This window comes from Apaloderma vittatum, unplaced genomic scaffold, assembly GCF_000703405.1.
Source record: "Apaloderma vittatum isolate BGI_N311 unplaced genomic scaffold, ASM70340v1 scaffold18256, whole genome shotgun sequence".
Classification (NCBI taxonomy): Eukaryota; Metazoa; Chordata; class Aves; order Trogoniformes; family Trogonidae; genus Apaloderma; species Apaloderma vittatum.
This window is the reverse complement of record NW_009720240.1, coordinates 61064-73798: the sequence shown is the minus strand read 5'-3', so window position 1 is coordinate 73798 and position 12735 is coordinate 61064. Positions and strand designations below refer to the sequence as shown.

The following is a 12735-nucleotide window of genomic DNA, read 5'->3' as shown; positions in this document are numbered from 1 at the left end:
AGGGAGAAAGGAAAGGAAAAAAGTAAGCAGCATCATGTTAAAGCTTCATCTTGTTTGGATACGGTACCTAGCACTGGTGCACTGACACTCCTGATGCGATCTTCAGTCATCCCAAGAAGCAGAAAGCCAGATGAAGAAGCAAAGATATAAAACACCAGCAAAATAAAGTTACAGAAGAGCAAAGAAGTAAGCTAAGCTTTAAAAGCAGAAACAAAAAGAAAAGAAGCAGTTATGCTTGACATGAAGGTGCCCCAAAATTTCTGTACAGGTCATCTTAAATACGTAGGGATGATCACTTGTCTGTTGTAGTCTTTTTTAGTGTTTAACAGCAAGAATATAACTATTCTTAGTTTTAAAAGCTAATCAATTTTGTTTAATATTAATTATAATTAAATATTAATGATTTCTCAATAATACAATTAAAATTGACTAAATTAAAACTTAGTCAATTTTAACACATTAAACATAAACTACAGAGCTCCACAAAGCCTACGGGATATCTGAAATGAAGCACTATATCTAAGATTACGTCGAATTCCTATGAGATACAGAATTGTAGGTGTGATGAGTTTATTGCACGTGCAAGAAACAAACCAACCTGCATAAGAGATCCTGTTAATTCAGTGTATTTAAGGAGTCATTACTTGTTTCTAGAAAATGAACATTTTCCTTTGCAAGATCACCCATCCTTGGATAATCCTGCAGTCAAGGACATAACAGCATGGCTCATGCATTGCCTACAGTGTTGCAATCACAGAAAAACTTTAACCCCCCTGCCCTCAAACCTAAATAACCCACAACCTACTGAAATCTTGAAAGTACAGCACCTTTTAGGACCACGAGGCCTTAAAATAACTACAACTCAGAGAGGTGGGGATACGTACTTAGTCCCAGGATGCTGTTGTCCTCATTGTCACTCGTGCCAAACCCATCTGGAGAATTATACGTTCCCTGCTCTCCGTTCTGTATGGGCCGAGGCAGCTTCCCCGGCAAGGTTTGGTACTTGCTGCCTTTCAAAAGTGGCTTACTCTGTTTTGTTTTTTTTTTAAAAGAGGGAAAATAAATAAATAAATACAAAAGCAAATCACTCACAGCATTTGCAGACCAGTACATAATATTTTAAAAGTTGAGAAATCAAAACAACAACCCCCCTCCATGCTCCTTTTTACAGATAATTCAGCTTAAATCCAGTCGCCAGCTGACAAAGTTTTCTAGCTGTCACAATCTTCTCTTCCCTCATTTGCTCCTCCCACTTCAGCCAGACAGTATGTTACATTAAAGTATACATTGAATATCACCTGGTTTTGTTGTCAGAACTTTTCTAGCTGTCTCCCTTTCCTCTAGGACCCTGGCACTGTATAGGAGTTTTGTCCTTTCAACGTCAACTTTCAAATCCTTACACCTGTTCTCAGAGTTTGTCAGTACTGGAACTATGCAAACATTTTAAAACAAAGTCCATATAAAATGAAAACACAGCCATACCATCACAGCACAACAGATAAACGTTAAAGAGAGTTTACAGTTAATATACCTCTTGTTCTACAACAGGCTGTACTGGTTTTCCGTCTACATACTACGGAGTTGCAGGGAGGGTAATTTCAAAGTTTTATGGAAAAAAGCAACAGACAAATGTTAGTATCAACATACACAGAACATCAATTGCAATCATTACTACAGCGATGCTACTTCATGTATTGACAATATATTACAAGGTCTGTTATCTCTTCATTTAATTTCAGTGAAATATTTAATACTGGATGTGTTTATACAAAGCACTCTACAAAACCTGTTTAGGTTCTGTTGTGATCAAAGAAATTTTTCTTCTTTCAGGCTTCTGAGCATTCTCTTTAGACTTACTCCAAGATGGGAATGTAACAGTTAAGACAACATAGAAATAACCGACATGAAAAAAGAACCTACACAGTTCTGTACATATCCAGTTAAAACTATAAAGAGCTGTGATAGAAATGAAATGATAAAAATGCCAGCATGGCTACGTCAGAGATACCAACATGGTATACTTCATTATTATTATTATTGCAGGACATAATTGGGATTTGAGTTTTGTGCAGAGTAGAATAGCTCCAGTAAACACTGCTGCTAGCACAGGCTCTCTTGGACTTAATGCAAGAACCAAAATCTTGTCATGCTGAGTCACCAAACCAAGTCTTCTGGGCCTTAGTTTTGGTTGTAAACAATTCACATTTAGTCACTCAGACACATGGAGAGGTCTCGGTTATCTCACTAAGAAGCCTCATGCCTGCATTAGGCCTTGCTGAACCTGCAGGTTCTTGTTCGTCTATGGACTCTGATTTCAGGTGGAGCAAATTTATAACCTAAATGTGTAAGGTGCAGCCTTGTCACATAACATCATAGAGACAAATTAAGTTTCTGAGTTTAAGACAGGAAAATAATTCAAAAGTTATGAAAAGAAAACAGACCTTTGTAACTTCCAGACAGAATGAAATGTTAGTTCTGAACTGATTTGTCATAAGTATGACCACAGTAAAATGAGTATAACACAAAGTTTAAACATTCTATTTGGTCTCTGTCATCCTGAGATTTAAAAAGAAAATGAAGAAAATAAAAAGAACTGGAATTACTGGGTGTGGGTAATGTAGTATGAAGCCTCATTTGAGTACAGAGAGTGTCAATAACAGTCTCACAAAGCATAATTACAAGTGCAGTGTACGTTATGACGAAACAAGCCTCTAGACCATAATGTAAATGAGACTTTGCAAATTGGGAAGTCTTTATTCTGCAAATGAATTAAGCCTTTGAATTAGTAACAGCACTCCTGCTGTCTTTAAGGCAGCATCACTACCACCTTCAGGCATGCCACTTATATCAAAAGTTTAAGTTAGGGAGCGAGGATCATATTTACATGCAGATGCTCAGAAAGGAATCCCATGTGGAAATACCTAGTCTTCATATAAAATTACTTTCGGGACTTGCTGCCTTAACGTTTGGAAGTCAAAATTATTTAACACCTGTAAACAAAATACTGCAGTTCAACAAAATGACTCCTCATTAACATTATTTGTTATATTTCTCTTAAATATTTGTCTTCTTGTGAATAACTAAATTTGAGGATGCATACATATGGGTGTAACTAGTTTGCTTATTCTAAGCTTGGCAGTGGTGTAAGAAATGTTTTATCATTAGGGTTGTTTTTCCCCCACATAGTGTCAGTGGTGGTTAGGGTTACTGTATGTGAAACAAAAAGAATATTTATACTTGACCTTTATCTTTCAGTCATGATATTAAACAGCAGAAATTACAAATAAACCAACCTTTTCCAGGGATTCACTCTGCAAGTCTTCTAAACTACTTGACTTTTTTTTCTGTGGAGCCCTTAAAACAATGACAGGCAAAAACCCAACAGTTAATACAACATCATACATTTGCATATGCCACAGCTGTATCGTGAGAGCTGTATATATCACATAATTCAGGATGAGGAGATTCATTTATTTTCTTGTATTTTTAGCCTAAGACTCACAGTATTGGGACCTGCAATAGATGAAGTCAGAAATAGCAACAAGACACTCTTTGATCAACTATGAAAGGCAACAAGGTGCAACGTACAGCTTTAAACCTCCATATAAGGTGACTTCTTAGAAGTCTTAAAAAGTGAAAATAGGCAGTTTTACATCTCTGTGAGCAGTGTATAGCATTAAAGGATTTTAAAAACAGAACGAGACAGAATTATGTAAGAAAAAAATCTGGCTGTATGTTATACATTTCAATTGAAGTTACTCTCTTACCTATTTGTGATTTCCGAAGATTCTTCTTGTGGAGAGGTTAAAGATACTGGAATGCTTCCACTTTAAATCAGAATGAAATACACTGGTTTAAGTACTACAGTACATATATCTTCTGATAAAAGTCCCAATTTATTCCTGTAATTCAAACCTTATACAACTAAGTATTGCAGACTGTCATGGCAAACACTGCTTTCACAACTGCCGAAAACTTCTTGCAAAGCCAAGAACAGGCAAGACAAAATGCCAACAGTGAAGCAGATTAAATAATACAGACTTTGGACAATCCTTATGAAAAACAAGAAATAAAGGTCTTGCCTGATTTCCATAGCTTTGTGTGGCACTGGAGAGAGCAGAGCTGGTGACAGTTCTCCTGAAGAGGCCTATGCAAAATACAGGAGGTTCAGGACAGTAACTCTAGTGCCCAATTCTGAAGCTACCATACCCATGCCCAGAAGTACAAAAATTCAGCCAGGTCCAAACCTGCATCTACATTAGCTACTACGGAGAAACCAATAAAAACAAATCATATATACAGCTTCTAAAATATCTTTACTAAGTACCTCTGTTTTCAGTAACTCTCCTTGAGGACTACTTAAAAGATTCCACTTCCTTAAAGTTGTCTCAAGTTCCTCTTCACTGCCACCAGAGACAGAAGAGCCTGCGAGCATTAAATATTAGAAGTAGAAAGGGAGAGAAACAGGCCAAAAATTCCAACATTTAGGACCGTATCAGATAGTTTAAATACTTCAGTCCCTAAATTCCCCTTCATGCAGGCAGTTTACCAGCCTCCACTCCCCACCCCTACTTTGGGCTCTGACTTAGGAGCAAACTCATTTATAGTAGCGCAACAAATTTATCATTTCTAGCTATATGCTGTGCTGTGAGTAGCTGAGCTGCTTATGAGGCAGCTTCTGAACCACTCCAGCTGAGAATTTGATATTCTGAGGCAAGTTCAAGTTGGTACCACTGTCTTACAGTAAATCACTGTACAGGCAGCGTGCGTGTTGCCATTGTCTGTATCATAATGCAGTGCCACATGCACCTTAAGTTTGCCTTAAGCAGAAACAAACACAATATATTGTGTTTATGTCAAGTAATTACTTGAAACAATTATCAGAGACACAAAATATCAACCCATTGGTTCTACCAAAAGTTTTATGCAGAGATTAGGCTTCAAAGAGAACCTTTAAAACAAAACTCTAGAAATAAAAATAAAAAAATAATCAAGAGAGATTTCTTGGCAAATTAAACGTGAGACTTCCAAAACCAAACATAAGGTAATAAGCTCATTTGGGCTGTGATAATTTCATAGCCATCACAGTCTGCACCTCGGTATAGACAATCCCAGCCCACACTCCAGTTCATACACAGGCTTGGAGGTTTGTTTTTGTTTCATTATACTGGATATCCCTGTGTCCCCAAAAGCTACAATCACACCTTTCGATTTCCTTTCAGAGCACTTTCAAGAGAGAGACTTTTCTTTTTTTTTTAAAATGAACATTCAGAGAGATATTTACCTGACTCTCGTTCCCTATTCTTGTGTGTTAAATACAAGTTTCCATTCTGCCATACAAGACCTGAAAAATATTGTGTTTGTTAATGTGGTGTAAGCTGAACAGAACCAGCATTTCAGAAGATCAAGTTTCCCAGACTAAATGCAGTACTGAAAACTAAGGTGGCAACTTAAAATGAGATTGTCCTAAAACCCACTCCACTTTCTGCCGCATAACTGAGAAACTGGATATTTTCCTCCAGATTTTGAAGTCAAATATATAATACTGTGTGCACCAAAGCAACCATGGGTTTTCAGTTGTTCCCTCCAGACCAGAACTTGCCTAGTCGTCTGTCAGGATTATTTTAGTGAAAGGGAAGGGCAACAGAACCTATTCCATTGATTGCAACTCTCCTTAGCAAAAAAGAAAAACGTCCTCCTAACAGTATCAAATTGCACCAGAGATCAGCTTCCCTTTTGTGAATGCCATATAAAAGCATGACCTAAAAGGAAAACATTGTGTTGTTAATGCTAGCTGGCTGACAGCTGGTCATGACTGCCATTCCTGAAGGAAACTGTGGTGTAGAAAATATGAATATGAGCTCCATTTAATTAATATTCATAATCCACTAAACTCTCACTGTATCATTTTACACTGTAAAAACTGGTTGCTCATAATAATCACAGAAAACACCATATGAGCTTAATACCCATCTGTATATTTTATTCAACTCCTACAGATTAATGAATTTAAATGAAACTGAATGTTGGCTGAATTTTAAATAATACATTCTTGAGAGGGATATAATGCATTTTCATAAGAATACTGTAAATTCATGCCTTCAGCTAATTTGAATGAACTTTCCTAGTTACCTCTGTTTTGACAAATTGTATGTCTGCACGAATGCCCTGCTGTTTGCTCCTTCCTTTTCACCCTTTTTGCTCTAATTCCTTTTGGTCTGGCCTCTAGGACCCACATCCAGCTGAGAGGTGGCAACTAGCCGCAGTGGAAAAGGAAGCACGAAGCTCTGGCCGTGAAGGACACCTGTCACAGGCCTGCGCTGCGGAGGAGACTGGAGGAGGGACGGGACTGCACAAAGTAGCTAATAAGACCCTGGCCCCAGCTGTCCACCCAGTCACTGCTCTGTGGATGCAATCAACACTCCTGCCCCACTGCAGTACCCAGCAAAGCGTTTTAAGAAGAGCAATTGCTGACTTCAGGTCGCCCTGGCACGTAAGGAGGCAAGCTGCAGTGCTTCACCTCCGACCTGCCCTGCAGCGCACACGGCTGGACAGCCAGAGCAGTCATCTCGCCAGTCGGCCTTCCTCAGCAAGCACCATCCTTACCGACACCGTCCAAAACAACATATAGCACCAAAACTGGGCTCCAAGGAGGAATTTACTATTAAGTGACACAGAACAAATTTTAGGTTTTGACTTATGGAGTTGAGCACAAGATTCAGTCACAGAACATTTGCTGAATAGCAATGCTGTAACTAAATCTCCAGCCAGATTTGACTCTATTTTCTTGTAGTGCCTACAGTACAGAAAACAAAGGAAATCTCTACAAACTACAGGCAATAACACGGAAGGCTGGTCAAGACATACTGTGGTTCTCTGCATTTGGAAGAGCACTCCAGTATGATACAAATACACGCATAATAAAATATGCGTCACTATACACATATATTAAAAGGACAACAAATAGCATCTGTAGTGCATACAGTTTTAAAAAGACCTGATATTAGGAAATAATTCACAAGACATTTTACCTTGAGCAGCAATCATTATCTCTTTGACCCTCCTGTACTGGCTTAGCAACAGTGTTAACTCCTCTATTCGGCGGTCCTGTGAAAAGCATTAAATAATACAATATTTTAAATCCTAGATTTTTAACCTCCAGAAACATTGTGTTACACATTCGTTTCTGATTTAGGCCTACTTTTCCAGAAAGCGGGTCAAGTCTCTCACATGTCTTGTAAGAAATGTTTCTTGGCTTTTATTTGCCATCATACATAGTATTTACTAGGTAGTGTGAAATCACGGATATAAGGAAACCAGAAGAGGTTGACCTTACTAGTAAATTAGATATTTACAGAAGCATAATTTGAAAATCTGCTTTTGCTTAGAAGAGTCAAGGGAATATTCTAGAGTTGAACCTCAGTTGCCTGCATTAGGGTTTTTTGTTAGCATCGCACGTGTAATCGTAAAATAAACCATGTTTATGTTCATGTAATTTAACAATCTAGCCATGTTGTTTAAATTTCTCTTGTAGGATATGTTCTGCATTCCAACATCTACACTTACTCCAGTTTAGAACACCCATTTTTGAACTTAGGCAGTCAAACTTGTACAGAACCAATGAAATAACTGCAGATTAGAATCACAGAATGTTTGAGGTTGGAAGGGACCTCTAGAGATCATGTAGTTCAATCCCCCTGCCAGAGCAGGATTACATTGCAAGATGAAGAGCTGCCCAAAATGACCAAACCTTAATGATCTCTTCAACAGCCGAAACCAGGAGATTCTGCTCATTACAGCCTTGGCTTTCTACTAGCCTCTGAAATCTAAGGATCTTCCCAAGTTCTGCAGCCAAGTTAGCAAGGTCAGTCACATTTTCTATTTAAAGATTAACCTTCTGTCACAATCTCATGGGATAACCTGCTCTCTGGTTTTTTGATTATTCAGAACAGAGACTCAAACCCATCATTCGATTCTTATTATGTAGAATGAGGATCGTTTTCTCACCTTTTCTTCATTTGCAGCCAATAATGATTCCATTCCTATCTTCAGCCGTTGAACTTCTTGATCTAAAAATGTTTAAATATTATTATAAGGAAAACACACTTGGTATATTTAGCGTAAACAATGTATGTTTTGTGATACTTTCCTTATGTTCTGAAGAGTAACCAAAACCATGTCAGTGTCATGGCAAATGCACCATTAAACTACATTTAACTTCAAGCTTTTCAAAAGCTCAACTATTAAAAGCGTTGCACAACACAAACATGCTGGTTTTGCTTACAAAAAGCTACATAATATTATTTTATACTCTAAAAGACAAGTAATGAAAAAAAGGAAATTTTGAAACTTATTTTGCAAAAGATGAGAGTGTGTTTGCTGTTATATATTTAAGGAAGTAATTGTAAGTATGATTGAAACCCAATTATATTCCATCTGAGAAAAACATTTGCCAGTTTATGAGAAATAGTAGAAGGACATTCATGAAACTTGAAAATGAGAACCAACAAAACCTAGTTTGATACGAGGAAAATTTGCACATTTTCTTTCTTAAAACATTTCAGCATAAAAAACTAAGTTACAATATACATCAAGAACTAATACAGAATTGCCTCACACAAAATTTAGGGTTGAAAGATAGAGGTTATTCAGAATGTTATAGCTGGACCAGTTACAACACACTCTGAAATTTATGAAGTTGTTAATCACATCATTCTAACTTTGCTGAATCAATTCTTTCATTTCTTCTCTACATGCAGGTCCTAGCGATTCATCCAGTACCAATCTATCGTAAATCAAGTGTGGGTGATGGAGACAGAACCTGAAAGAGTTTAAGTGTTGTAACTGTCAATCAAGGTTTATGCCTTGACATCAAACAGACCCACTTGTTTCACAAAAGAGTATGAAAAACATGTGGCAGGCACAAAGTGGAAAAAAAATAAAAATCAATACTGCTCAAAAACATACTCAAAAATATTTTACAACTGCACATTGAAGATACAATATTGAATCTAATCTATTTGCAAAAATTGTAATTATTTTTCTTGTTGTGATTCTAAGAAAACACACTTTGCAATGATTAATTTTTAAATATGTACGCGAACCTTGCAAACGAGAACAATTAGGAACACAAGACATGCACAGACACAGCCAAATCAAAAACTAAAGACAGCAGGCAAGCAAGTGGAAGATTTTTAAAAGCCATTAAAAATCACAGTCCTACTAATTTCTCTTTATAATTATTAGACTTCAAAAAGAACTAGTGTCAAGGTATTTTTAACCAGATTAAAGTAAACTTTACTTAAAATATTTATGATAGCATCAAGTATGAAAGCATTTTTATGCAGACTGTTGGGTTTTGGGTGTTTTTAATTTTTTTTTAATTTACTGCAGCAATTACAAATTAGCCCAAATTCTTACCCTCCAAGGATGGAGGCTTTCAATTAAAACTGTCTTTCCAGGTATTATATGGATTTTACATATGCACAATTGGAAAGAAGTAAAGGTTAAGTTTTGGCTCTGCTAACCTTGACAACGTCTCTTTGAAGTCCAGCTGTCTGATTTGTGAACCTCTGACTTTTTTTTCTAAAGTGAAATTTTACTAAACAGGGCAACTAGCTGTCTGCTTGCTGCTAGCAATGGAAGCAATGTCTCATGTATATTAAAATTAGTCAAATCTAAACAAACATAGAATTATTGCTGCAGAATGCATCTGAGTTATAATTTGTTTGAAAGGAACAGTGAGATAGAGCCAAAGGTGAATTGTAAGGCTTACGTTTTTCTTTTAGCCTTCTCCTATAAACTTCCTCTATGATGGTAAATGGTGAGAGTCAAATAAAGTATGTAGAAAAAGCACATATTAGATAAATTTTGCAATTTAAGTAGAATATGCATTCTAGCATTCTACAAATACATTGACATTATTTTTCAACTTTATTTGAGAAGACCACCTATAAATCTGGTAAGTCAATATTTATTTTATTCTATTTTTTTTCCAAAAGAATTATTACTGCTGCATACTGATTACATTCAAATATAGTCTAAGTAGTTTCCTTAAATGTAGCCTAAAGAAACTGTACAGGGTTTGATTCTTCTCCAACAGGAATCAGGTTTCACCCATCTTCAGTATGAAGAGGAAGAGACATGCTACTAGAAGGTAAAAGTTGCAGAGCTCTTGATTTATTGTCATATCACTATTTTTCCTTTAAGATATCATGAATTATTTGGGAATCTCATAGAAAACACAAAATTCTATTAGTAGAAGAGTTCCTCTACAAAATGCTGCTGTTAGACATGCCATCTTCTACATGCACAAGCTCTGCAGCTGAGTGAAATCAGCACCAAGTATATGTTAAGTCACTTCTCTGGAATAAACAACAGTCAAAACACTTCTAGAAAAGACCCATCTGTGTTAATTCCTGTCAGGAGATTCTTGGGAAGCCCTGAGAAGGAGGTAGCACAGCACCTGGAAAGTCACATCTCCACAAGGGCACTCTTTGGAAGCATTAGTTAACACCCACAAAAGACATTAGTGCAGCTAAGCTAAGGCACTGTGGTAAACTACACACAAATATCCCTGCATGGATAAATGTCAGTATTCTGGAAGAAGAAGGTCACTGATATCACATTGCTCACAGGCCAGCAATTCACAGAAGCCCCAGGGAGTCAATATTTCAGAGAACTGTGACATGACTGGTTGAGACCAAAGGCTAAACAAACTGGTTTATTTGCCATTGACCTGTATCAACAGTGCAGATTTAAAACAGAGACCTGCAATATCACAGAATCATAGAAAATCTCAGGTTGGAAGGGACTACAAAAGACTTATCTGGTACAACCTTTCATGGGAAAGAAAGCCTAAACGAGATACAGTCCTAAAGTAATGAAAGACATGAATCAATGACTATGTTTTAGAATGTTTGGACATTTAAACATTATGCTTAGTTAATACTGTGATGATTTTTTCTCCTTAAAAAATGACACTGTAAAGATTTGTTATATGCACACACACACAAAAAGTATTCCCACTGAAATACAATGACTCTTTCAAATTATAAATAACATTCGAATAGAAAAAGTTTCAGTGCCTTTAGGATACTTATTGCAATTTGTGCTACCTCTAGATTGGGATAGAATATCACACACTAAAGGTCTCTACTTGGCCAGAAGAAAAAGTAAATTTGCACTATTTTTCCTCCCAAATTAATTCTGTAAGTCCATTCATGTATCTCCTTGTATTCCTTTGAAATACTGAGCCAGGCTGCTACCAAAATGAAGTTAAAATGGGAGTTTGGATTTTTAATTTTATTTTCCCGTGCTCTTACCTCTTTCTGCCACTTCACTATGCGATGAGGTCCTAGATAGCTGACTTTGTAAGCGCTCTATTTCTGCATCTTTGAGGGCTAATTCCTCTTGAAGCTGAGCTATCTCAGCCTGAAAGAGAGTACAACAAATTCAGAATAAAATCATCATCAATTCTCTGGTATTCTTTCCCATGAACTAAAAGAATTTTGAGTATAACACTTCACTGTGACTGATGTCTTGTTTCCAATTCAGGACACTTCATAAACACCATAACAACTGTATGTATTTTGTGGTGTTACTATCCTATTCCTTTTACAGAAACTCACTTTTCCCAATGCAATTAGCTCTCAGAGAAGAGAGACTTACAGAAAGCTCATATTTTCAAGGATTCATGTAGGTAAAGAAACTCTGGATAAGCTCTCTACTACAATTCTGGCGACATAATAATAACTATTATAGGGCAATTCCTGAGCTGTGAATGGAGACAACTAAAAGACAACAAAGCATTTTTTTTTAAAAGATACTTTTAGAAGTCTAGTTAGTATTTAATAAGGTAACTGAGAATCTGTTAATGCTGAGCCTTTTCTCAACAAAACTGTTCTTCCTCACATTAGATCCTACAGCAGAGACTAGAAGCAAAGCATGGATTGGAAAACAACCACATATATGCAACAATGTACCAGTGGTTCATTTACACGTACTGCAGGTTGTGCTCCCACTGGATTGGGATACAGGATCATACATTAAAGACCTCAACAATAGGGAGAGGAATTCTGTGACTGTCCAGTTTGAAATACAGTGACTCCCATCTCTTTTTCCTGTTTATGAGAAAATTTGTCAACAGCATACATTACTAGCTCTGTAGCTTCCTTAAGACTTTCTTCAGCAGCCTTAAAACCTCTACGTATTAACATTCTGCATTTCCCCCATCCAAAATATATGAAACTACCTTGCAGTTAAAGGAAAAAGACAAAAAGGAAACAAACAAACAGTAACAGTAATGTAATCAGTTTCTCAAGATACTAAAATAAAGCTGGAAGAAAAAGTGAAACACCAAACAACATTATCCAAACAGGGAAAATCATGGACTAATTTGATGCACAAACTTACTTTCACCAGGCAGCAAACAGCTGGAGGGCAGCAAAAGATCACTGCTCTGCCTGCAATTCCATATGGAATAGAAGAATCTGCCTGGTCGCGTCTCCAAAGGGCTCCTACACTTCCCAGTGACTAACACACTTTTTATATCCAGCCATGGAAATACTCCAATTCTCATCTAAGAAGCTGGAGCAACAGGAAGACAAAAGCTGCAGACCTCTTAATACCAGATTTGGGGTTGCTTCCCCTGGTCTATTTGATCTCACAGTGCTTTTAAACGCCCTCTTTTCCCTTAATGTCTCACTCCTGTCATCTCTGCTGTTACTTTTCTGC

At 36.9% G+C, this 12735-nt stretch overlaps 1 protein-coding gene across 1 annotated transcript in view; it reads right to left on the bottom strand.

Annotated features, from left to right (window-relative positions):
* The window catches only part of PPFIBP2 (PTPRF interacting protein, binding protein 2 (liprin beta 2)), a 70441-nt gene that overhangs the window by 8033 nt on the left and 49673 nt on the right, over positions 1-12735 (bottom strand). The window contains exons 9-17 of the mRNA XM_009870953.1: positions 11325-11433; positions 8008-8069; positions 7032-7107; positions 4328-4425; positions 4083-4147; positions 3768-3827; positions 3294-3354; positions 885-1029; positions 68-100 (exon numbers count right to left, since the gene is read on the bottom strand). Of these exons, the coding sequence (XP_009869255.1) occupies positions 68-100; positions 885-1029; positions 3294-3354; positions 3768-3827; positions 4083-4147; positions 4328-4425; positions 7032-7107; positions 8008-8069; positions 11325-11433 (709 nt within the window). The remainder of the gene's footprint in view (positions 1-67; positions 101-884; positions 1030-3293; positions 3355-3767; positions 3828-4082; positions 4148-4327; positions 4426-7031; positions 7108-8007; positions 8070-11324; positions 11434-12735) is intronic.